Source organism: Diplotaxodon limnothrissa, linkage group LG3 (genome assembly GCF_057381915.1).
Source record: "Diplotaxodon limnothrissa isolate DT_005_m linkage group LG3, D_limnothrissa_male_GT1.1, whole genome shotgun sequence".
NCBI lineage: Eukaryota > Metazoa > Chordata > Actinopteri > Cichliformes > Cichlidae > Diplotaxodon > Diplotaxodon limnothrissa.
In genome coordinates, this window is record NC_140598.1 from 44,737,080 (window position 1) to 44,763,221 (window position 26,142).

The following is a 26,142-nucleotide window of genomic DNA, read 5'->3' on the forward strand; positions in this document are numbered from 1 at the left end:
TGACTACATCTCTCTGTTCATGTACCCGGCTTACAGACAGAAACTGAAACAATCGAACCCTGTCATCACACCTGTTAAACTGTGGACCCCAGAGTCTGAGAGCATCCTACAGCACTGTTTTGCCCAAACAGACTGGGATGTGTTTCAAACTGCAGCCACACAGGAGATCTGCTCTGTCAATATACAGGACTATGCTGAATATGTGACCGGGTACATCAGCACCATCAGCTCTGCAGGCAGTCTGCTAGATGACCTCAATGTATTGAGGCAGCAGGACCAGACAGGACGGGTCCTTAAAGCATGTGCTAGTTGTTGGCTGATGTTCTCACTCCCGTCTTCAACCTCTCCCTCAGCCAGAGTACCGTCCCCACATGCTTCAAGACCACAACAATCATCCCTCTTCCCAAGATAATATAAGATAACATAATAATTTTTGCACATAAGGTCATCTTACATATTAAACCAGCATATTAAGCTCATAGCTCTTTTGCACATAAATCTATTTAACACTTCAATTTTTGTCTCCATTTATTTATTTATTCTATTTGTATTTCCATTGTTCTAGTTCTATTTGTACATTTTAACCGGCATCTGTGTAGGAAGGTAGATTATTTCTGCACCAAAGTGCACGTTGTTGTCATTCCCAGCCTGTATTTATTAATTGCTTGGATTAAATCTGTAGTTAAATTGATAACTGCATACAAAAACATTTGCAACAGTGAACAGCAATTAAAATGTAGAGTAAATACCAGGAAAAGCTAACAGGCAGAACAAGAATAACCGGTATAACTCGTTGGGAAACTCCACTGTGGGAGGAACTTTGTACCATGTTTTATTTTATAGAAAGACAAGCGTGTTTTTGTGGATATTCATTCTTCACATCTTTCAAGGACCGTCTGCCTGCATGACCTAAACAAGTAAGTGATTATTTATACCAAGCAGATAGCATAGAGAATAAAAATACATGAAACAAGACATCAGCTGCCTTTTCTTCAAGATAGACTGACTTTTGATCCAAATATTGACGGCAATATTTTTAATTAGAGGCACAGAAATAGTAAAAGTGGATATCTCAGAGATGATGTGTAAAATGTAGGTGTGTGTATTCTGGATGTAATCTCAGGTTTCAATCTTTAAATTAGAGCAACAACTACTACTACTTTTACATTTTTAACACGTTGACTGGAGTTTGAGTGTGAGAGAGAACTCAGTAAGGGGAGAGCAGTGGCTAAATAAAATGCATTAATAAAGAGCTGAGGGCTGATTTATTGGGAAAAAATTAAAGTAAGTAAGTAAAATAGTTAATATAGTGATGAAATTGTAAGAAAAGGTTCAGAAACAATTTCTCTTTATATTGCTTTCATTTGAATTTTACCCATTGTCTCAAAATTTCTTTCTTTTAATTTAGTTAATCTAATAATAATGAGCATTTCTTTGATTTTAAATTTGACTACAAAGAAAATTATTGTAGTCAATAATTCAGTCAATGAAAAGTCTGAGATTTTCTCCTTCTATTGCCTCTTTCACAGCCCATTTTTTGATCTCTTTACTGGTAAATCCATTAGATTCATAAAAATGTAACAATATGTTGCCACTAGGACCTTCAGACTCTGTTTGTGAACCCTTGTATATTTGCAGTCTGCAGATTGAACTTAAACATAGTTGTTGTCTTCGAAGCATCTGAAATAAATCTGTCCACTTTTCTCTGCGCTACAGCATGATGAGCTTTCATGTGTTTTGCCCTTTTCTGTGAAATATAAGTGAAAAGGGCACACTGGACGCTTTACTTTGATCTTATGTTTAAAAATATCCTTTAGTCTTCTTGGTTTGCCATTTAGATTTTTTTAAACTTAGATTTATAAACCTGCATCTTTACAATCTGACCTAAAGAGTTTAAATCCCATAGAGTACAGAAGAATTTCAACATGTGTGGGTAACAAAATGTTATTTCTCTGTCAGAAACATGGCCTCCACATTGTCTGAAGAGCAATTTCAGTGCAGCATCTGTTTGTACAGCTTCAAAAATCCTGTCTCTATCCCGTGTGGGCACAATTTCTGCCTGGAGTGCATCAAACGTTATTGGGATGTGGCACAAAAGTCGGATTGTCCGCTGTGCAAAGAATCCTTCGGAAGTCGCCCCGAACTCAGGGTGAATAGGACCTTAAAAGAAATCACTGAAAGATTTCAAAGGTTGGTTGACTGTAACTATACTATAGTGCTTTATTTCAACGTTTTAGCACATTTGGTTGAAATTAATCAGATGTATATCATCATCTTAAAGCTTGTTAAAGGAAATGCCAGGATTCAAAGCAAAGAGACCCATCATTTCACTACCGCCAAATAGGTCTGGAGGAGAGAAGGAGATCAAGATCAAGGTGGGAGAAAGAAGTGGTTAAATGTAACGATGCTCATGGATTATCTTGTAAGGAACTCCAGATAATCCAAGATGTAAAATACATGTTTTCAACTTCAGCCTCTGCAGACTCGGATAAAGAAGACCCAAGAACAGTATCAACACATGATCCAGACCCGAATCAGAAAGACCGAGGAGATCAAACAGTCAATGGAGCTGAGCAAAGTGAGCATTGCTTTTTGATCATTTACAGACATGAACATTTCTCGGCCTGTTTGCTCTCTAAGAAACAAAACTTCAACCAATTTGTTTGTAGAAGCTCACATCAGAAGAAAAACAGCAGTGTTGTTCTGCTTCATGTAGACTGTATTTAAAAGACAGAGAAGACTCCCCCTGCTGGTCATTTTAAAAAATGCATTAGCTTCACTTTTCAAGCCTGGAATCCACTTTTGGCTTTTATTTGCAGTTTATCCTGCTATAATATCCATGCAGAGTGTAAGTAACCTTGTGCACAAAAGACTCTGATTACAGGGCAGAGAAACTATGGAAACTCAAAAGCTAAAATCCTTGCATATCTTCTAAAGTCAGGATTACTTCAGTCAAAGTATTTTTCCATCTTTAGTAATTCATATATGGCAGCGTGGCTCTGTTTTAAGAGCTCTTGTGATCTTTTATTAGTTGTTTTTATTGATATAATAAACCTTCATTATACATAAAGAGACATGGAAAAGCAGGGCTGGAGGTGGGTTGGGACAATAGATCAACTGTTATCAGAGGACTGCAGGCTGGTCTCACTGAGATCATCTTCTTTGTCTTCTTTTTGGGGGAAATGTGTTAAATTATGGGCATATTAATAAGAATCATCGTATATAAGCAGTTTTTGCCTAAGTTTAATTTGTTTTGCATTTCATTGAAGAAGGGGTAGCAAAGTACAAAGGTGGTGCATTTTAACATATTTCACATATTAATTCAACTCTTTTCATCTCTGCAGAGAAATAAAGAAAGAGAGATACAGGCCAGCGTTCAGGCTGCCACAATGATGGTAATTGCCATTGAGAGAAACCAGGCTTTGCTCATCGAGGAGATCGAACGGAAGCAGGAGGTGGCTGAGAAGAGAGCAGAGGAGCTTCTCAAGGAGATCAGCCAGGAGATCAATGAGCTGCAGAAGAGGTGCAGTGAGCTGCACCTCCTGGAGCACACTGAGAACCCAGTTCAGCTCCAGCAGGTCAGAATCAGTATTTATGTTTAATATTTCTGCGCAGCCAAGCAAGTTTAAAGCATCTAAAGCGATTGTAATATGATATGAATACAAACCGGCCTGTCTGCTTGTTAGTGAAATCATTTATTTGTGCTCATTTCTGTCACTGATGCTGTTTTAGAACTTTTTACATCTGGACGCTCCGATGTCCATCAAGCACTGGGCTGACGTCAGAGTCCAATCGGAGAGCTACGCACGGACTGTGAGGAGAAATTTCTCCAAACTGGTCGACATCTGCCAAGAACTGGAGAGGAAGCTGTGTGCAGAGGGTCTGTAATCCTTATGATGACATGACATTATAGTCTCTGATTTTAGAACACAAGACTTTCTTTGCATCACCGGTTCCTTTGGTTTTATTATAATCCTGCCACTTTTTGCATTGCATATATATTTATATCATATTTTACACTATAAGTCTGCACATAACTAACTTTAGTGATACACTTAGGGTCCAAAAATAAATCTCGTAACATTCGCTAAAATATTAGTGAATATTTTAATTGTTCTACGTTAATGTTTAATGACACTAAAATGACACAGTTTCTTTTCTGATCTTTTGCAGAGGTAAACAAGATGAATAAATATGCAGGTATGTGTATGGATATGATATTTATATTGTGATTACGTTATATGGATTACACAAGATTGAAAATTTGTCACCATCATATCTAATAAAGACTGTTACTGATGTCAGTAGAAAGAAAGTGGCTCTTCACACTGATTCAAATAATCTTTATACATTTAAATGACTCAGAATACAGATACTCTGTTGCCAAAAAAGGTGACTTCAGTAATAATATGCTTCAAAACAACAGGGTTATTTTTTCATATTATTTCTTTAATCCTGAAAATTTGAATAAATCTGAAATAGCAAATCTTTTTATGTGTTTTTCTTCTGTTTCTGTCTCCAGTGGATGTAACTCTGGATCCTGCTACTGCTGCTGGCTGGGTGGTCCTGTCCCCGGATAATAAAAAGGTGAGCTGTAATTATCAGCTGCATGATTCCTGACTGTAACACCTTAACAAGAGCTCGGAGTTAAACAAAGTCTTGTCCTGCTGTAAAAAATGATCCAACAAAGTGTTGATACATGTGCAGCTGTTTGTATAATTAAGTGTAAAGTCATTTGCTTAGTTAGTTATACACACCAGTTCAGTTTAGCCCTGTAATATTATTGGGAAAACACTTATTAAAACACCTATTATTGAGAAATTGCATTTCTTGTCTGTGAAATTAGAGTCTGTGAATTACAGACAACAGCTAATGGATGACAAAAATATTATGCAGGAACTAAAATGATGGAAACTAGTGGATCAGAAGTCAGGAAGATGCAAAATAATGACAAGTACGGCATCAGTAGTTGTTGTATGAATGTGATCGTGGCAATCCACAGGTGAGCATGAGCTACCAGCAGGGGAGGACCCTGCTACCTGACGACCCCCGCAGGTTCGACTCCTGCGTTGCCGTGCTGGGAAAACAAAGCTTCACATCTGGGAAACGTTACTGGGTGGTTCAGGTAGGATAAAAGGATAAAATAAATAACTGCTAAACAGGGCCGTGCAGAGAGGTTTAAAGGGGCGGGTGCTCAAAGTTAAAAAGGGGCACATTGAACCAGGCTGAATAACAACAACACACATTCATCAAGAATCTAATATGGGAAGGGCAGGGCTGTGTTGATCTGAGACTGTAGACATTAAAAAGTCCATAGGAGAGATGGTAGCTGATTAAATGTCATGAGATAATAACAAAATGCAAAGATTGGTGACAGCGCTTGGAATCATAAGGCAACAAAAACTGTGAGAAATAATTTAGGCTCTGCCTGTGAATCACTCTTTGCTTCTCTTCTTCCTTCCATCCCATCATTTCATATATCACTCTCCACTTGCTGTCTATCTGAGAACAAGGCACAACTTGCTATTGCAATAAACTATAATCTAATTATCCACACCTAACAACTCCAGCACTTAATCTAAATGATGAGAGAAAAATGTTATAGCACTGCCTTTAGTAGCCTCACACAGCTCCTACTGTTTCCTCCTCATGTCCTTACCAGCCATGTCTGGACAATGTTATATCATGAGTAATATTTTTTTTTTAAATCCATCTAAATAAAACACACACACGCACGCACACACAGTGACATTTTAGACCTTCTTCAGAATACTGTATATACTATGGGCATCATGGTGCTGATCCAGAATCCTTACATTATTATTCATTACTAGAGCTACAATAATAAAGCAAAGAGGAGGGGGAAGTAATAAATATGAAATAATGTATTTATGATGATTCCATTTGTTTCACTATCCACTCTGTGCAGGGGCAAAGCTTATTACATTTTTAAACTGTAGAGATACAATCATTTTACTGCTGTAAAATCCAACTTTTGTCTTATTTAAAATATAAATCTAATATAATCTGCTTCTTAATGTATGTTCTTTAAAATACAGCGTGTGTTTTTAATATATTATAATTATAATTATTATTATGTGGACATGGATATTAGATCGTTTTTTAGTGAAATATAATCCCTCCAGAAAGGCAGGAAAAGCCCTGTAACTTACTTTAAAACTAAATATGTTTCTAAATACTTTAAAACTAAATATGTTTCTAAATACTTTAAAACTAAATATGTTTCTAAATACTTTAAAACTAAATATGTTCCCTAAAACGGTGACAGAGCTACAAACCCATGACAGCCTTACACAGGTAGCCAGCAGCTGTGACCAGCACTACTTGTGCAGTTAATACAAGGACAGGTAATGTTTGTCGCGCTGTTGCACACACAGCACGCTCGTTTGTTTCAGTTCGTCAGTTGCAACAAGACATCTTACCAACGTGTACGTAATAAGCTAATACTCCTGGGTGCTACACACTACAGTGTGCGCTGTACACCTACTTACTGGGTTTGTCGCATCAGTCTGTGTCTCTGAGTTAACTTGTGTTTCTCCTACAGCTCCGGACCGCTAAAAATGCGCGTGCTCTTTGTGAGCTCGTTCCCGGCTCGTAACCAGCGCGTTCTGCCATCAAGGGCGATCATTGGTTAAATGGATCATGTGACTGATGCAAGCCAGATCCTTTTATTTAGCAAAACTGTGATTAATAGTTAAATATTATTGTTGAGGGGCACAGACAGGACTCCGCACGCACACACACATAAAATATATATATATATATATTTTTTTTTTTTTTAAAGTTGCCTCAACAAAAGGGCACTTTTGGCACCCATCAGGAAAGGGGCGGGTGCTCAAGCCCCTCTAGCCCCCCCCCCTCTGCACGTGCCTGCTGCTAAACAGCTTATAGTCGTGATCAGTGTGAATATTATCCAAAGTGGAACACAACAGCTTTATTTAGAGTAAGATTTGGATTAAAATACACCAAAGAAAATTACACATGAACACAACGACACAACCTGTGACTAGGACTGTATAATGTATATGATCTAAACAAGCAGGAAAATAAAACTCTTCACGCCCCCTGGTGGCTACATGATGTTCATTTATGATTTTATATCTGCTGTGTTTATGCTCAGTAAAAATTTATTATCATTTAAAAAGCAACCTAAAGAAATGAAGCTCTGCTCTGCAGTTTAGCATCATTTTGTCCTTCTTTGTGTTTCAAGGTTGGGGATAAAACAGACTGGGATCTTGGGGTGGCCCGGGAGTCCATCAACAGGAAGGGCGCCATCACAGTTCGCCCTGATAACGGTTACTGGGCGATATGCCGACGTAACGGTGGAAGCCTGTATGCCTGCGCTGGGCCCGCCGTCACTCTTCACCTTAAAGAAATTCCTCAGAAAGTCGGTATATTCCTGGACTATGAAGAAGGCTCGGTGTCCTTCTACAACACAGAGGCAAAGACTCACATTTATACTTACAGCGGGCTCACTTTCACTGAGCCGCTGTATCCGTACTTTAACCCCTGCATACATGACAACGGGAAGAACATGGTCCAGCTGGTCATCTGCCCGATCGAGGCTGGGATCACTGTAGACCCTTCAGCACGTTGAGCGAGAGACTCGGAGGATCATTTTTAAAACCTTGAGAGCATCCACATTCATTGTCTGGATAAGTTGTAATCTGTAAATGCAAACAAAAGACCAAGAACAGGAGAAAATATTCTTCTCCCAAGTGTAAAGCGAACACCCTGAATATTGTCCTGGTACAGACTGCAAGCCCAAGCTTAGCTCCTGCAAGGTGTTTGGATATATTTATTTATTTATTCCAGTCAAAAGCTATAAGTTAACCACGAGGTTTGCTAATGTCTCTTAATCTTCCTGATGATATCTATAAAGAGGTTTTTAAAAAGAGCTAAAGACCCAAGCGAGGGTTCATCTGAACCATCCACTTATGTCTGCTAAGGTAGGACAAATGTATGTAAATGAGGATAAAACTTCCACTGATAAGTCCACAGTTATCTGACAACGACACATTAGTGATGGTTTAGGAACTATAAGATGCACCTATACACGATCACTACGGTGGATAGCACTGCATGAATCCTGCCTACATTTTTACACTACTCATTCTTTGGTAATTTATTAATATGGTATAACTTATATTATAGCTCAAGGCCTGATTTAAAAGAACTTTATGAATCCAACTTTGTTTGGATCTTTGGTTTAAGATCAGGGACACGTCACATGGTCTTATGAGTTCAGAGGTGCATGTCTGTTTTAGTTGGTAGCACGTAGATCATAGTACCACAATAGTATATTAACATCAGTATATCATGTGCATGTAAGACATCGAGTATATATAATTTCTTGTCATTATTGTAAAAATTTGGATTATTGTGATGTATTTAAGCTGAAATAAATGTGAACTGAATCCCTGAGAGTCTGCTGTGTTCTTTTAACTTTTTATCCCAACACAGAGTTTAGACAAATTCTAAAGTTAGAATTAGAAAATGGAGCACAGAAAACAAAAGATAACAAGCAGAAAGTCATGACACACTGTTCATGGTACAAAAGTAATACTCTGGAAACAAAAAACAAGTAACTCCACAAACTAAATCCTAACTACAGCATTAGCAACAATAAAGGTTTCAGATACTAGAATGTAAACAGGATCAAACTAAGAAAAAATACAATTAAAACAAAAAGAAAAATGACTCAACAACCTCTCGTTGGGTAGTCAAACCACTGGTGACAGACAGAGCACAGGAACATACCTCCATAAGCAACAAATCATCAAAGACCGACACAAAAGCTGACATCAAACCACGTTGTCTGCACGCTGCGTTTCTTTGCATCATGGATGGTGAGTCAGACTCATTCTGTGTCAGCACTGTATTGAACTTTAGAGTATCTTATGTGGGGCAGAGCACTGAAGCTGCACTGAAGCTGCTTTCAGTGCTGGAGGTGCTGGAAGATCTTTTTAAAATGTCTTCATGTATTATGTTTATAGATGATGTACAGTGTTTGCTTGTAGGTTTATCGTTAAAGAAGCAGCACTTTAATGAGTTTATTTGAACAAGGGTTTCTTTCCTGTTATTTACCAATAGAAATACTTTCTTAAATCCTACTTCTGCTACTTAATTATATTTGTGTATTTGTATCCCAATAACTACAATAAAAAAGTGTGCTTTATCCTGCTTGAGTAGCACGGCTCAAAGGTCATACATTCAAAATTCATAACTGACTTGTAGCAACAGCAACTGCAGTGGGAGAAAAAAATATATCATTTCCTTTTCACAGAATCTCACACTGCTTAATATTTCTTACACTTAGTGCAACTTACATTTGTGCACAGGTGCTTTTACATTACACTTATATTTTACACTTCACTTACATTTACACATTTTACAGTGTAAAAGTAAACAAAATGTAAAATGCAAGTTACAGTTAAATTGTACAGTTACACTAACATTTTACAGTGTAAATGTAAGCGAAGTGTAAAATATAACTTATATTTACATTTTACAGTAGCACTTGCATTATAGGTTACACTTGCATTTTGCTCTTTGCTTTTTCACAAATGTTGTGCTATACCCTGTGTGTTGTATTAAGTGACAATTGCACTTCTTTGTCTTGTGCTTAAACATGTTGTACAGAAAGTCACAACCTTCTGCCGTTGGGCATTATACTAAGCATATCTGAATTTGTAGTCAGATGAATGAAAAGGGGCTCAAATGCAGGAGTCCTGAACAAAAGTTAAAGAGTTTATTTACAATGCAGCTTACTTAGAATGAGAAAATATGCAGATAAGATAGGGTTTTGGTACCAAAAAATACTCCTTTTCTCATTTTCTGTACACTAATAGTTTCTGAACAGCACAGTTAGGTACGGTGACATTCTGTCAGTTCAAATGTGGATCGTTTTTCTGCCAGTTTATATTTTCTTTAAGTGTGGACCTAAAAAACATCTGTAGTCTGAACTGTGACTGAATGAAATGAGCAGCAGTTTGTCGTTGAGTGGAGCACACATGGGAGCAGACACTGACCCACAGTAACATTTTTATTGACCACTAGGTGTCGCTGTAGCCCTAAAATTCACATAGAACTTATTGACCGTAAGCGCAGAATGAAGCAGTGATTGTAGCTTTCTGTTGTCTCCACTAAAAGCGGCTGATGACTGAAACATTCGGCAAGTGGCGTGATTTAACAGATAAACCCACGTGAAGGATAAAAGTGGCTCTGCTCTGCCTGTACATCTCTGAGTGTGTGGGTGGGGAACAGACTGAGGCATGAACACTGTCCACTTTGCTGTCACTGCTTCAAGGCGGAAAGCATTTGGAGACAATCGAGCTCCTGTCAAAATAAAAATATTGCTCACCGATCCCAAACAGGATGTTGCACATCTGTGACAGCAAAGGGTTAAAGATTTTTTTTTTTTTTTTTTAAATTTATTGCAGCTTTGACTAAACCTGATATGTGTTTTGGTTTCGGTTACAGCTGACCATCACCTGACTGCCACACTAACAACAGTCTCCAGTATAACAGACACTGAGGAGTGCACAATTAAGCAGCAGCTGTGATAAATGTGGACAAAAGCACTGAAGGGGCTTTTGAAGTAGACAAGGCAGTATCTGTCACGGTTGGACGGCCCTTTCCGGACGACCCTGCTTGTGTTTATGTTTTCTGTATATGTGTTTGCTTCTCCCTCCCTGGCCCTCGGGGTTGTTTACGGAAGTGCGCGCCGTGGGAGAGGCGTGTCCTGGCGACTGTCGTCATTGGGAGTCCCTCTTCGCTGTTGCCGGCCCACCTGCAGCTGATTACCTGACCCATGGTTGGTAATCATTCCTCCAGGCTAGAAAGGGGTATTTAACCTGGACTCACGGCGACAGTCGACGTGGGATTATTACTCCGAACTGGTATAGTCTGTGCGAGCAGTGTGAGTGTGTTATTCGGCTAGCGTGTGGCTAACGCTGGATTTTCCTTCTTCCTCCAGGAGGGGCGAGCGGAGAAGCGAGTTGGGGAGCACACACACTAAGGGAGTTACTACACGGAACGCACTGGGAGCAAGGGACGAGCACGATTGGAAAATTGCACTTTTGAATGGATTGTTGGACTTGTCTGTTTCACTGTAAATAAACGCACTGTGTTTCTGTGAGCAAGAACCGCGCCTGGGTCCCTCTTTTCCGTGACAGAATAATCCCACCACCATGGACCCAGCGGATTCTGCTTCACGCCAGCTGTCTATCCAAGCGGAGGTTTTGGAGCGACACGAGGAAATGCTGAAGCACGTTTCAAAGGAACAAACCGCGCTTCTGCAAGCCATGACAGAGCTTAAAGGTATGTTGATTTCCTCACCTAATACGGCTCCAACGCAGCCCGCCCCTTCGCTGGAAGCCGCGGCAGCCTGTCCGCTTCCTCCTTCACCTCCACCGCGGCAGCGGGAGTACTCACTCCCCGCACCCGAAAAATTTGACGGCGAGTTGGGGAGGAGCCGGGGTTTTTTGACGCAATGCTCTCTTGTGTTTAGACAGCAACCTTGTGCCTTTGCCTCTGATTCTGCTAAAATCGCTTATTTGGTGCAACTTATGACTGGGCGGGCGCTTCAATGGGCTCAGGCAGTTTTAAATACCCAGCCCTCTGTGTCATATGACGTCTTTCTCAGCAAGTTTCGCTGTGTGTTTGATAAAGGCGCTAGCTCGGATGCTGCAGGTCATCGCATGTTTTCTCTGAAGCAAGGTAGGAGGAGTGTTGCTGACTTTTCCGTGGAGTTCTGGATCCTGGCGGAGGAGTCGGGCTGGGAGGAGAAAGCACTGCGTGGAGCCTTCCTCAACAGCCTTAATGAGAATATTAAGCTTGAGTTAGCAACCAAGGAACTGCCTAAAGCTTTGTCTGCTCTAATCAATATGTGTATTAACTTAGACGACCACATGCGGGAGTTCGGCAGAAGAGCCGGGGATGGTCGGCGGCCTGCTGGGGGCACGGGTACATCTAGGGACCTTCCTACTCTGATGTGGAGAAGTGAGGAGGAGCAACACGGGGATGAAGAGCAACCCATGCAGCTCGGCGGAGCCAAGCTTTCCTCCTCTAGACTGGGGCGCAAACAACGGACTGGTGAGTGCTTTCTTTGTGGAAAAAGAGGACATTTTGTTGACTCCTGCCCAGACCGAGTAAAAGAGTCGGCCCGTCAGTAATTGTGGGGATACTGGCGGGCGCCACAACAAAAGTGTTCCCTCACCTCAGCTGCCCTGCTAAATTAATGTCTCACTCCCTCACTCACTCCTGCTGCGCACTCATTGACTCTGGTTCTGAACAAAATTTCCTAGACGAGGAGTTAGCCAACATCTTAGGCCTGCCCCTACTTCCCCTTCCAGAGGTCCTGAAGGTCTCAGCCTTAAATGGCGGCCATCTAGCCTCCGTCACACATCGCACTCAGGAGGTTACACTCATTATTTCGGGAAATCACTCTGAGAAAATCAGTTTGTTGGTATTCAAAGCCCCCCACACCCCACTGGTACTGGGATTTCCTTGGCTCCAACATCACAACCCCCAAATCGACTGGGCCAAAGGGTGTGTAACTGGCTGGAGCACGCGGTGTCATGAACAATGTTTACTTGCCGCTGTCCCGGACAATCCTGGGACCGCCTCTGCGAAAAGCTCCTCACCCCCCGACCTTTCCTTGGTGCCCGCCGACTACCACGACCTCGGCCAGGTATTCAGCAAAAGTAAGGCGTTGTCTTTGCCTCCACATCGGCCTTACGACTGTGGAATCGACCTACTCCCAGGCGCTCCCCTGCCAGCAAGTCTGCTCTACAGTCTGTCTAAACCGGAACGCGAGGCCATGGAATGCTACATAACGGAGTCTCTGGTCGCAGGTATTATTCGCCCATCTACTTCGCCTTTAGCAGCAGGATTCTTCTTTGTAAAGAAGAAAGATAAGAGCCTGCGTCCCTGCATTGACTTTCGAGGGCTGAACAAGATCACTGTTAGGAATAAATATCCACTCCCCCTGCTGGCCTCGGCATTCGAACTATTACAGGGGGCAGTCCTGTTCACCAAACTGGATCTTCGGAGTGCCTATCATCTGGTTCGCATCCGCAAGGGTGACGAGTGGAAGACGGCTTTCAACACCCACCTGGGGCACTTCGAATACTTAGTGATGCCCTTCGGTCTCACTAACGCCCCTGCGGTCTTCCAGGCCCTGATTAATGATGTGCTCAGGGACTTTATTAACCATTTTGTCTTCGTGTATCTGGATGACATTCTGATTTTTTTCCAGGTCGCAGACTGAGCACATCAACCATGTATGTCTGGTTCTACGGCGCCTATTGGAGAACCGCCTTTTTGTGAAAGCGGAGAAATGTGAGTTCCATGTGGAAACTGTTTCTTTTCTGGGTTTCATTGTGGAACAGGGGCGTTTGCGAGCTGACCCGGCCAAAGTCAAAGCCGTAGTGGAATGGCCTATTCCCAAGACCCGCAAGGAGGTGCAGAGGTTCCTGGGCTTCGCCAATTTCTACCGCCGCTTTATCAGGGATTTCAGCAAGGTAGCCCTTCCTCTAACCAACCTAACTTCTCCTAAGTTGTCTTTCCAGTGGTCCTCCGCAGCCCAGCAAGCGTTTGATCGGCTCAAGCACCTGTTTTCCTCGGCTCCGGTCCTCGTCCAGGCGGACCTCGGCCGGCCTTTCGTCGTCGAGGTGGACGCGTCCGATTCGGGCGTGGGGGCGGTCCTCTCCCAACGGATCGACGGCAAGTTGCATCCCTGTGCGTTCTTCTCCCGCAGGTTGTCTCAGGCCGAGAGAAATTACGACGTGGGCGACCGGGAGTTGCTCGCCATCAAGTGGGCCCTTGAGGAATGGCGACATTGGCTGGAGGGCACTGAGCAGCCTTTCGTGGTGTGGACGGACCACAAAAATCTGGCGTATCTCCAGGCAGCCAAGCGCCTCAACGCCCGACAAGCCAGGTGGGCCTTATTTTTTTTTTTTTTACTCGTTTTCACTTCTCCATTACTTACAGGCCCGGTTCTAGGAACACTAAGCCAGACGCGTTGTCGCGCCAGTTCGCACCCGTGACCGATGAGGACAAGAAGGAAAAACCCATCCTGCCCCCCACCTGCATTGTGGGTGCACTAACATGGGAGATTGAAAAGGTGGTCAGGGACGCCCAGCGACAGGAGCCCGACCCTGGCACGGGCCCGAAAGGGAGACTATATGTTCCGGCCACAGCGCGTAGTCAGGTCATTCACTGGGTACATACTGCCAAGTTTTCGTGCCACCCAGGTAAAAATCGCACTGTCTCCTTTCTACGACGTTTGTTTTGGTGGCCCTCTCTTGTTCTCGATGTCCAGAACTATGTTGCGGCATGCCCGGTGTGCGCACGGAACAAAACCACCAACTCGCCTGCTTCTGGCCTCCTGCGACCGTTACCCACTCCAAAACGCCCATGGTCGCACATCGCCCTGGACTTCGTCACCGGCTTGCCTCCCTCTGCAGGTAACACCTCCATTCTAACCATTATTGACCGTTTTTCCAAGGCTGCCCACTTCATTGCTCTGCCCAAGCTCCCTTCTGCCTTGGAGACGGCCCAGTTACTGACGCAGCATGTGTTTCGGCTCCACGGCATACCCCAGGACATCGTTTCCGACCGTGGCCCTCAGTTCACCTCACGGGTTTGGAAGGAGTTCTGTGCAGAATTGGGAGCTCAGGTCAGTTTGTCCTCCGGGTTCCACCCCCAAACTAATGGTCAGACCGAAAGGGCCAATCAGGAGCTGGAGGCCATGTTGCGTTGCGTCGCATCATCGAACCAAGCGACCTGGAGCGAGCAGTTGGCCTGGGTGGAGTATGCCCACAACGCCAGCACGTCATCAGCGACTGGACTCTCGCCCTTCGAGGCGTCGCTGGGGTATCAACCCCCTCTCCTCTCCATCTCTGAGGGAGAGCTGGCGGTTCCCTCGGTCCAGCACCACCTTAGGCGCTGTCGTCGGGTCTGGCGGGCCACGCGCGCAGCACTCCTGAGAACGGCCGAGCGGAACAAGGCATTGGCGGATCGCCGCCGCACTCCTGCTCCGGATTATCAGGTCGGCCAGCGGGTGTGGCTCTCCAGCAAGCACATCCCTCTTCGGACTGAGTCCAAGAAACTGGCCCCTCGGTCTCTTGGCCCCTTTGCCATCCAGGAGGTCCTGAACCCGGTGACGGTCCGGCTGGCCCTTCCGCCTGCTATGAAGGTACATGACGTCTTCCATGTTTCTCAGGTTAGGCCCGTCCGGACCAGCCCTTTGTGCCCGCCCCCTGGGCCCCCGCCACCCGCCCGGATTATTGACGGCGCCCCGGCGTATTCCATTACTCGCATAATGGATGCCCGGCGCCGCGGTAGGGGCTTTCAGTTTTTGGTGGATTGGGAGGGGTACGGTCCGGAAGAACGTTCTTGGGTGCCGCGGTCTGCCATTCTCGATCATCGCATGGTGAGAGAATTCCGCCGCCGGCATCCGGACAAGTTTGCCAGGTCGCCCGGAGGCTCCCATTAGAGGGGGGGTACTGTCACGGTTGGACGGCCCTTTCCGGACGACCCTGCTTGTGTTTATGTTTTCTGTATATGTGTTTGCTTCTCCCTCCCTGGCCCTCGGGGTTGTTTACGGAAGTGCGCGCCGTGGGAGAGGCGTGTCCTGGCGACTGTCGTCATTGGGAGTCCCTCTTCGCTGTTGCCGGCCCACCTGCAGCTGATTACCTGACCCGTGGTTGGTAATCATTCCTCCAGGCTAGAAAGGGGTATTTAACCTGGACTCACGGCGACAGTCGACGTGGGATTATTACTCCGAACTGGTATAGTCTGTGCGAGCAGTGTGAGTGTGTTATTTGGCTAGCGTGTGGCTAACGCTGGATTTTCCTTCTTCCTCCAGGAGGGGCGAGCGGAGAAGCGAGTTGGGGAGCACACACACTAAGGGAGTTACTACACGGAACGCACTGGGAGCAAGGGACGAGCACGATTGGAAAATTGCACTTTTGAATGGATTGTTGGACTTGTCTGTTTCACTGTAAATAAACGCACTGTGTTTCTGTGAGCAAGAACCGCGCCTGGGTCCCTCTTTTCCGTGACAGTATCCTCATGAGACCCTGAACTGGGATGCACAGATCGCATCCTGACTGTCTGGCATAAAAGTCCAGACTGGCATCTGTGAAAAGAAAACTGTTGTATAATAATGCTGTGGAGGGACAAAGCACAAATATGCAGTATATAGACAGCTCTCCCTTTTTAGCCATGCTTTGATTTGAATGCCACCGTCTCTGTGATGCTTCAGCACAAGACTTGTTACAGACATTCAAATCTTTCCCAGAGGAACAATGATGCCGGTTTTGCTGATTTCCTCATCTTTTATCAGGTTGTATCACAAGAACCAGTCGCAGGTTTTTTTCCAAGATTTTGGCTACGGCTCAAATATGTTCATAAATTTCTGATTTTTCCACTGCGAGAGTGAGAATCGTCATGTCCTCTTTTTTTCCAGGCGCCTGATTGACACAGGCCAGGACATCATCCCAGGCTGCTCTGTTTGTGCAGATGATTACTCCTTATTTTGTGTTTCAGCTCATGTGTTGGACTGGATGGATTCTGGGCGATCTGTAAACTATTTGCTGACTGAATTTTCTCGGCAGGTCGAAACAAACCTCAGGTCACCAAGAAATAAACTAGTGCTCCCTGTGGCCTCTCCAGCCCTGCCTGGGACAGAAATCTACTCCCCACCAGTGCCACTCAGATCTCCATAACAACACTTTACACTAAATTTACAGTGATATTTAAAGCAGCGGCATATACACCACTTATATAAATATTTCCCAGGTCTATTAAATCGCTTACATCCCAGCACAGTAGTCTTACACTAGCAGACATATTTATCTATAGAAGAGGTACACATAGATTTATCCTTGTTGACAAGTAAAAAAAAAAAAAAAAAATGATAAAAAAAAACACTTAATCGAAAGCTCTCTATCTTCCCAAATAAACAGCAGGAAGTAAGCTTAAAAAAGATGATTTTTTTTTTTTTCCACATCAGCCCCTCTGATGGTGACAGGGGTAGGAGGAGGGGCCTGCTTCCTAAAGTCCATAATCAGTTCCTTTGTCTTTGTGATGTTAAGTTGTAGGTGGTTTAGCTCACACCACTCGACAAAGCTGTCTACCACACTCCTGTACTCCTCCTCTTGTCCATCCCTGATAAAGCCCACAATGGTAGAGTCATCTGAGAATTTCTGCAGATGACATGACTGAGACTTGTACCTGAAGTCAGATGTGTAGAGAGTGAAGAGGAAGGGTGATAGGACCGTCCCCTGCGGCGCTCCCGTGCTGCTCAGGATGTTATCTGAGCGGCAGTTCTTTAGTCAGACATGCTGTGGTCGACTTGTTAAATAGTCCGTAATCCAACCAACCAGTGGGGCGTCCACCTGCATTTCCATGAGCTTATTCCCCAGCAGTGATGGTCTGATTGTGTTAAAAGCACTGGAGAAGTCAAAGAGCATGACCCTCACAGCGCTCCCAACAATGTCCAGATGAGAATAAGCCTGGTCCAGCAGGTAGATGATGGCCTCCTCCACACCGATACGAGGTTGATAAGCAAACTGCAGGGGGTCCAGCCAAGGCTCCACCAGCAGACGCAGATGTTTCAGGATGAGTCTCTCCAGCGTCTTCATGACATGTGAGGTCAGAGCCACTGGCCTGTAGTCACTGAGGGTCGGCGGGTTGATCTTTTTAGGGACAGGAACCACGCAGGATGTCTTCCAGAGTGATGGGACTCTCCGCATTTCCAGGCTCATGTTGAAGATCCGTTGTAGAACTCCAGACAGCTGGGAAGCACAGCACCTGAGGGCCCTGGGACTGACACCATCAGGGCCAGCAGCTTTGCTAGAGTGGAGTCTGCCCAATTTTTTTTTGATGTCATCTGCTGAGAGGGACAGGGTGAGACAGTCTGAGGGGGCAGGAGAGGGGAGAAGAGCTGGGTGTGGAAACAGGAGACGCAGGGCAGTCAAACCTATTGAAGTGCAGATTAAGGTTGTTAGCACTTTCCACGTCCCCATCCATCCCAACACCTCTCTTTTGTCTCAGGCCAGTGATAGCCCGCATTCCATTCCACACCTCCCTAGTGTTGTTTTCCTGCAGTTTGTTTTCCAGCCTCCGTCTGTAGGACTCTTTACCCTCTGCAATCTTGGCTTTCAGCTCCTTCTTTCAACAGGAAAGAAGCAAAAACATTTAGAGCATTCACATTCATCCATCCTGTCAATGACCCGTACTACCACATCCCACTTCTCAGGTGAACACAGACACTCTCACAGTGAACTCATTGTCCTGATCATGGAACCAGTTTTAGACTTTGTGGCATCTCCAGTTTGTACACTAAAAGTTAATGTCAGGCCACCACACGGCTGTTATGCCTAGTTGATGCTTGACAACCTAATAAAATCTGGACTTTTTACATTTGGTTGTGAGCAACTGTGTTCTAACTCATACCTGTGTAATTTACAAACCTCAGTTTGTTGTTTAAACCAACTGAATCAGCCTGTGTGTAAACCCAAAACTTACGCCGCCCCTCTGACCCCCTCATACTACATTTAGTTGCTGTTTTTAGAGAGGAGGAGTTTCAGTCGTCTTGTTTGCATAATCAAAGGAGGTGACAGCAGTCTCCCGAGTCTGCTAATAGGTGAAGGAGTCGACCAATATTACCAATATCTAGGGGAGAGAAAACTGATAAAAGCCACTTCAAATTGACTGATAACAAACTGACTGATATTCAACCCCTCGTTCACTGACATTAAGCTGATCAAAATGTCTGGGTTATGGATTTGTACTGCTGATGTTAAATGTTGAGCCAGTTCTGTCACTAATGATGAAGTTTCAGTCGGCGATCTTGTGTTTTCACCTTTCTGATGTTGGATGTGAACATTAACTGCAGCTCTTCACGTCTGTCGGCAGGAGTTTAGGACTCTCGGTGCTGCCACATGACTGCATCAGTGAGCAGGTGCACATGTGTTTCTAATAAAGTGGTCTGTAAGTGTACAAAGCTTATTATTGGTTAACGAAACATGATGTGTGTTAATGGTTAAACTACCAGACTTTCAGACTGAAGGCCAGAGTCTGTATCCTGTGTAAAAATGCAAAATATTGATATTTTTTTCTTAGTTAAGACAAGATAAAGATTGTTGCTTGGATTAAATATAATCTTGTTCACAACATTAACCACATGTTACATGCTGAGAACATTTAGCTAAGGTCTTGTGTTTGTTTCAGATAATAAATCTGTATTAAGACTCAAGGCTCACACCGAAGGCCCTCAATCAGGAGTTCTCTCAGGTCACCTTGACCATGTCTATATGCCTACATGCCTAAATGCCCTCAGTTACTTCCATCTGATTGGCCAATTAGATCCTTGTGTTAGCAGTAGAGCAGGTGTGTAAGTATAAGAGGTCTGAGAGGCAAAACCTGCTCTCTCTTTACAAGTTTGTTTCTCTTATTCAGGTGAGCTAACAACAAATGACACACCTGATCTAAACAATATAAAAGCTGGATCTAAATTAAGAAAAGGCCCCCATTTCAACCTGGTGATAATGTCTGCTTCATGTTGTGAGGTAGGGATGTTTCCTGATCTGTAACCACGACCAGGTATCACCTGATCCAGCTGGTATGTGGAGGTTTTGGCAGCGCCGGGAACATTAAACATTCTTCAGATGTGAGTCAGGTTAGCACAACGCTGTGGGCTGTTTTATGTTCGTGCCTTTTGATGAGATCTTGTGGTTTGTTGACTGAAACAGTAACAAGGAAAAAGTACGTGTAGAGCAATGTTGAAGTACTTCACTTTGCGCTTACTTGTGTTCAGAGTTTTCTTCATCAGCTGAACTACTGCTACTTCACACTGAACCAACATGAGGCTGCACCGGTGATTTGTGTCAACAAGTATTGAATGGACTCCTGAAAATTGGGAGCAGCCGTTCCTCTCCGGACACTGTGCAGCCTGCTGTGGTCATACATCACTTCCAAAACGTAGTAACGTGCAGAGCTTGGTCAGAGCACCTTAGCATCACATTTTAACAAATGAGCTTCCTGTTCTGTTCAGTGGCAATTTAGTAATTCAAAAAATGCTCCTTGTCCCACTTCCTTCCTGTTACTAAGATGTTTAAGGATCCAAACACACTGGTTTTGCTTTTCCTAAATAAGATATGTGAACAGGGGTAACAGTGGCATCACTTATATAAGATTATATTATATAAGAACATTATTATGTGTAATACTGAGCTCTGTGTACTTCATCAAGATGCAAACAGTGAAACGTTGCTTATGTAATAATACAACAAAGACACATTAATAATTAATCTGACCGTTTATTCATAACATACCTTTAAACACTCCGCTTTACACACAAGACGTTCAGCTGGACTCATTGTGTGGACGTGACTCATTTATTTGAGCACAGCTGTGTACATGTGCATAAGTGACTTGAATGATTGATAAATGAATGCAAATGAACACGTACTGTGTCTTTCCTACGGCTGGCCTGAGTTTTAGGTTTTGATTTTGAAGGATTTTGTTTTTCTGGTTGATCTTAGATTTTGTCCTCTGAGCTGACGATGGAGCGAGTGTTAACCAGAACAAGAGAAAAGATTTAGTGCTAAAGTGACAAAAGGACACAGAGAGTTCTACAAGATTTTGATATTAATTCGAATTCGATGTTATTCAGTGTAAGAAATCTCATCATGTTGCACAGATAGCTTTGGTGTGTACCAGAGTAGCTAGAAGTTTCAATTTCATGTGAATTGAAACTAAACTAAGAACAGAGAGAACACACCTCTGAAAAAGCCAATATTGGGAAATATTTCCTTTTTTTTCCCTAAGCGCTGATAAAACTTTGTGCAGGACACTTGATAAATGGCACTTGCAACATCATGAAGTTAGTGTGCACACTAAATAATAATTACTAATATTAATGATTAACTTCAGATTAATGCACAATACGCATCATTAATCTGCAACTGAGTCTGCTGGAACTGACAGACACATTGTATGATGGCACACAGAGAAGGACCAACGTTCCCTCCAATGTGTGACTGAGCCGGGGTGTTCTGTTTATTCTTCTCTCAAAGATAAGATGGAGCTCTACAAAACCGGTTTGGCTCTCTGAAAATCTTTCTGCAACTCGGAGCTGATAAGCTGAAGTTGCCACTTGCGACCTGACAAAGCAACAAATCTGTGATGTGCATGCTCATAGACGGCTCCTCCTCTGCATCGATTTTCAAGATCCGAGGTTAAACGAGCTGCGGGTGCAAAGGCGAACTTGTGTCATGTGACAAAAATGCAAGTTAGTTAAAACTAAAAAGCATTTAAGTTTGTTAACCTTCTATGAATTACACAGAAAAGAAGAGAAAACTATTCTGAACAATATTATTAAATTGTATTTACTGAGATTTTACTGTAAGTAGTTACTGTGACAGTACTTTTTGTTTTATTCTATATCATTATGTTTAATCAATATAAACATGTGATAGTCCCTGCTTTAACCTCTGTTTGCTCAATCACTGCGCCTTATTTCTTGCTATGGATTACCTACAGTGGAGTCAGCAGCTGAAGCTGAAGAACCAGAAACACCAGACTGACTGCAAAACCTGCGAGAATGAACTCAGGGAGGAGCTCGTGTAAATAATCTCAGCACAAACAAAGAGCACCTGTGAGGAGTATTTAAGTGTCTGTAGGCTGAATGTGAACTACACAGTACGAGCTGCATCTGTGAGGATCGGGGCTGCCAGCATGTCCACCCAAACAGGTACAATGTTATTATTATTACACTGCAGAAACTGGAAGATGAAACTGTAAACTGTGAGAGGAAACAATGTATACCAAGTTGAGGCTTTTCTTTAAATGTATCAGATTACTTTTACTCAAAAATGTAGTTACTGAGTTATAGTAAATGGCATGAATGGTTAGAAACATGTTTTAAAACAACACAACAAAAATGAGCTACTTAATCAGTCGCATTTAGGTTTTTAAGGTCAGTTTTCTGGTGTGGGAAACAGGAATCTACAACAATCTGTCTGAGTTTCAGTATTTTATACGCATTGGTAAATATAGAAAATACTTGTGCTGGGTGGGTGATCCCTCTGTGGTGTGTTGGAATAATGAGCAGTAAGAAGTCGGACAATCAGCACAGGGAGCTTAAAACGACTGAACCTGTCCTGAAAAAGAGCCGATTTGCAAAGTATGATTCAAAGCGACATATTGCGCTAAAAGTGGAAACAAACTAGTCAGTTAAGTGTAAGTGGTGTCAGCCTCTGTAACATGACACACTTTTATTGCAGTATTCACACTGAGTATTTGTAAAAGTGCACTTTGTCTTGATTTTTTGCTGGTGCAACATGTTGGAATATTTGTTGGAAACAAATAGTCAGATTTAGGTCCCCTCTAGACGTCTTCAATGATGATCTTAAAATCCATTCTGCAGCTTTTTTGGCTGGTAGAAGCAGAACCAGACGTTACATGATCACAGCTCAGTTAACACCATTAAATGAGGTTCATCTGTAGTTTGCAGTCTGTGTTGGGACTTTTTATTGCTCTGTTACTGCGAGCTTTCATTGCTTTTTGACTCAAAAACAAAAATGGATGTTTTAAATTTAATGAAAGGATGGATAAAGCAGCATTTTCAGACTTCAAGTTTTCTATTTAAAGCAGACAAAAACAATCCAGAGTCTATTATCTTGAGCAGACATGTGATGTCACATATTTGACATGTGATTCAAAACAAATCAACCACAACACAAAAAAAGAAAAAGGCTGCCAGGATCTGTCAAGATGTTAAATATACTTTTGAACTATGCCTCCAGCTACCATCTGCAAACAGGACAGACAGGACTGACTCTTTTTGTGGTATTTTCCAGTGACAAACATGGCCTCGGTACCATTGGAGAATCAGTTCCGGTGCTGCATCTGCCTGGACACCTACACGGATCCCGTCTCAATCCCGTGTGGACACAACTTCTGCCTGGATTGCATCGAAGGCTACTGGGACACGAAGGACAAGTCGGAATGTCCGCTGTGCAAAGAGACGTTCAAAGAGCGACCGGAGCTGAGGATCAACCGAGCTTTTTCCGACATGATTGAATTCTTTAAAAGGTCTGTTTTACTTCCATACTCTTTGTGTCCCAATCCCAGTATCTTTATTGCCAATGTACAAGTGCAACAAAAGTGAGGGCGGTAATGTACGGTGTTAAAAATAAATAAATAGCGATAATAATATACAAAATGAGAGACATACAGTAAATGTTTGTACACCAGTCCCTGCATTCACGATGCTGAATTAGAATTAATTTCTTAAAACTGCTTTAATTGTGTGTGGTTTCATGGCTGTGGAGTAGGAAGCAGATCCAGGATCAACTGACCAATCACGTTGTCTGCCCATTTAGTTAGCATTAGCCAAGAAGTTAGCTCTATTAAAAACTTTCACAAGGAGACCGACATATCTTAATTTGGCTAATATCCAACCTAACTTGATTATAGAGCCTTACTCTACCTTAAATGCCACATATATTGACCATGAAGTGCAATGTCACATACAGTGCATGTTTACACCATGTCCAGCTGGCTATGCATTGTGTTTCTGGCACACCAGAGTCCCTTAATTTGAATTTATTGTCTTGTTCCGTTTTGTGTTCTCTTCCAGATGGCAGATATATTTGAATATATTCAATGATATTTAACATTATCTTCAAAAGGTCTTTGTCACCCACACTGATGCATGGGGAGGACGTCAAGCCCCCGGCACACCAGCTATCAGACCGTGAAGACGTGCCCTGTGACGTCTGCCACGGGAACAAGGCGCCGTCGGTGAAGTCGTGCCTGGTGTGTCAGGCGTCTTACTGTGAGATTCACCTCGTGCCTCACCAGAGAGATCCAGCGCTGCAGAGACACTGCCTCACAGATCCAGCAATCTTCAACACCAGCCACCTGTGCAGAAAGCACAACAAGCCCCTGACGATGTTCTGCAAGCAGGATCACACAACTGTGTGCTCGAAATGCACAGAGGGCGACCACAAGCACCACAAGATTGTCCCCATGGAGAAGGAGAGCAGGAGGGTGAAGGTGAGGGAAAAGCTTCTTCCTTTGCCCTGCGTTTTTTGGGAGGGAGGGAGGGGGGGTTTCCTGAGCTCACAGATTTTTGTGTGTTCTTCTTCTCGCTGTCTCATTTTTACATTGTTTGATCCTCTCCAGATGAATCTGAGGGAGACAAAGTCCGACATCCAACAGATGATCCAGGACAGGCTGAAAAAAATGGAAGACATCAAAAGTCCAGTGGATCTAAGGAAAGTAGGTCGTTGATTGGTTCAAAAAGTCAGGCTTGCAACCAAGTAGTTCATTTATCAGTTTATTTATTTATCTAGTTGATCATTTTAATCAATAGAGGGCCACAGAGAGAGAGATCCAGAGCAGTTCTCAGATCTGCAGCATGCTGATAACCGCCATCGAGAGGCAGCAGGCCGAGCTCGCCAAGGATCTCGAGGAGAGGCAGCTGGAAGCCGAGAGGAAAGCTGAGGAGCTGCTCGAAGAGCTGGAGAAGGAAATCCACGAACTGCAGACGAGGAGCAGCGAGCTGCAGCACCTGGAGCTCACGCGGAGCTCGCTCCACCTCCTACAGGTCAGATTTATCTGCTGCATTTTACCGTCTCTCTGCTGCATCCGCATCTTAAAGCTGGTGCTCACAAAAAGCTCCCTTCTGCTTTTAGAGTTTCCCGTCTCTGAGCAGGCTCCCGGCCACCAGAGATTGGTCAGAGGTGGCAGTGCACTCTGATAACTCCCTGGGGATGGTCAGGAGAGCCGTTTCTATGCTGGGGAACATGTGCCAGGAAGTTGCAAACAAACTCTCAGCAGAGGGTGAGTAACCCTACAGCAACATGAACAACAAATCATTGTAAAAATAAATATATTATCTAATTCTTTAACTTCTTTGTCATGCAGAAGTGGACAAGATGAGTGCATATGCAGGTATGATCACAAATATATAGTGAGACAGTTTTTCCTATAAATTTTTTTTGAGCTTCATCAGTACCTGACCTGCTGTTTTCTTCTTGTATCTGCAGTCAATGTGACCCTGGATCCCGAGACAGCTTCAGGCTGGCTGGTCCTGTCCCCAGATAAAAAGAAGGTATCAGCCTAAAATCACTGACTCTATCACAATAACAGTAAACACACTTAGATGGACATGCTGATTTTGTAAGCTTTTTATGCTCAAGTGGAGAAGGAGATTCAGAATGAAAGTTTCTTTGGCAGCGATGATGAGCCCATTGTTGATCCTCAGGTGAGCCTCGCCAGCCAGAAGAAGAAGACTCTGCTCCCAGACAGTCCCCAGCGGTTTGACTCCTGCGTCTGCATTTTGGGGAAACAAAGCTTCACATTTGGAAGACGCTACTGGGTAGTTCAGGTGGGATCAGGATCTGGAAGTCATGTCCTTAAGAAATAGAAAAAAAATCCAACAAATACCAGAGATGCTTCTAGCCCTTCAGTTGATGTTTTTGCATTATATACTGTATTTACATGTATGATTGCACAATTTAATAAATCTCTTCACCAATGTCCCATTTTCTTAGCAAAATATAAAGAAAGTAATGTAGTTTTCAACACAACTGGGGGGAAAAGCTATTATTCATAGTGGTTATTATTTTCTCTTCCTCTTGCTTTTTCCATCTAATTCTTTGTACACCGTGTTTCAGGTTGGGGATAAATCAGACTGGGATCTTGGTGTGGCCCAGGAGTCCATCAACAGGAAAGGTGCCATCACAGTTCGTCCTGAAAACGGTTACTGGGCCATCTGCCGGCGAAAAGGTGGCAGTCTGAGCGCCTGCGCCGGGCCCTCGGTCACCCTCAACCTTCACGAAATCCCCAAGAAAGTCAGCATATTCCTGGACTATGAGGAAAGGTCGGTGTCCTTCTATGACGCAGAGGCAAAGACTCACATTTATACTTACGGTGGATGCAGCTTCAGTGAGCCTCTCTACCCGTATTTCAACCCCTGTGTTCAAAACAACGGGAGAAACATGGCCCCGCTGGTTATCTGTCCTCTCGAGGGAGGTGTCAGGGAAGAACAGGACACAGGCATCGATTTAACCGTATGATGTGACGCTAACTAAT

At 43.5% G+C, this 26,142-nt stretch overlaps 3 protein-coding genes across 3 annotated transcripts; all 3 read left to right on the forward strand.

Annotated features, from left to right (window-relative positions):
• Window positions 1–1,963: 1,963 nt before the first annotated feature.
• Window positions 1,964–7,618, forward strand: LOC146636052 (nuclear factor 7, ovary-like). The gene is made up of 9 exons (XM_085350685.1): window positions 1,964–2,190; window positions 2,282–2,375; window positions 2,474–2,578; window positions 3,345–3,578; window positions 3,733–3,880; window positions 4,174–4,200; window positions 4,523–4,587; window positions 5,003–5,125; window positions 7,232–7,618. Exons 1-9 carry the CDS (start codon window positions 1,964–1,966, stop codon window positions 7,616–7,618), a joined length of 1,410 nt encoding a protein of 469 aa, XP_085206811.1.
• A 3,595-nt stretch (window positions 7,619–11,213) lies between these two features.
• LOC146636053 (uncharacterized) lies at window positions 11,214–16,052 on the forward strand. The gene is made up of 3 exons (XM_085350686.1): window positions 11,214–11,343; window positions 11,743–12,117; window positions 15,896–16,052. The coding sequence occupies exons 1-3, from the start codon at window positions 11,214–11,216 to the stop codon at window positions 16,000–16,002; spliced, it is 612 nt and encodes a 203-aa protein (XP_085206812.1). The 3' UTR covers window positions 16,003–16,052.
• A 5,722-nt stretch (window positions 16,053–21,774) lies between these two features.
• On the forward strand, window positions 21,775–26,126 carry LOC146636054 (E3 ubiquitin-protein ligase TRIM39-like). Its single transcript, XM_085350687.1, has 10 exons — window positions 21,775–21,790; window positions 22,899–23,133; window positions 23,733–24,099; window positions 24,229–24,324; window positions 24,419–24,652; window positions 24,741–24,888; window positions 24,973–24,999; window positions 25,095–25,159; window positions 25,313–25,435; window positions 25,725–26,126. Exons 1-10 carry the CDS (start codon window positions 21,775–21,777, stop codon window positions 26,124–26,126), a joined length of 1,713 nt encoding a protein of 570 aa, XP_085206813.1.
• The last annotated feature ends 16 nt before the right edge of the window (window positions 26,127–26,142 follow it).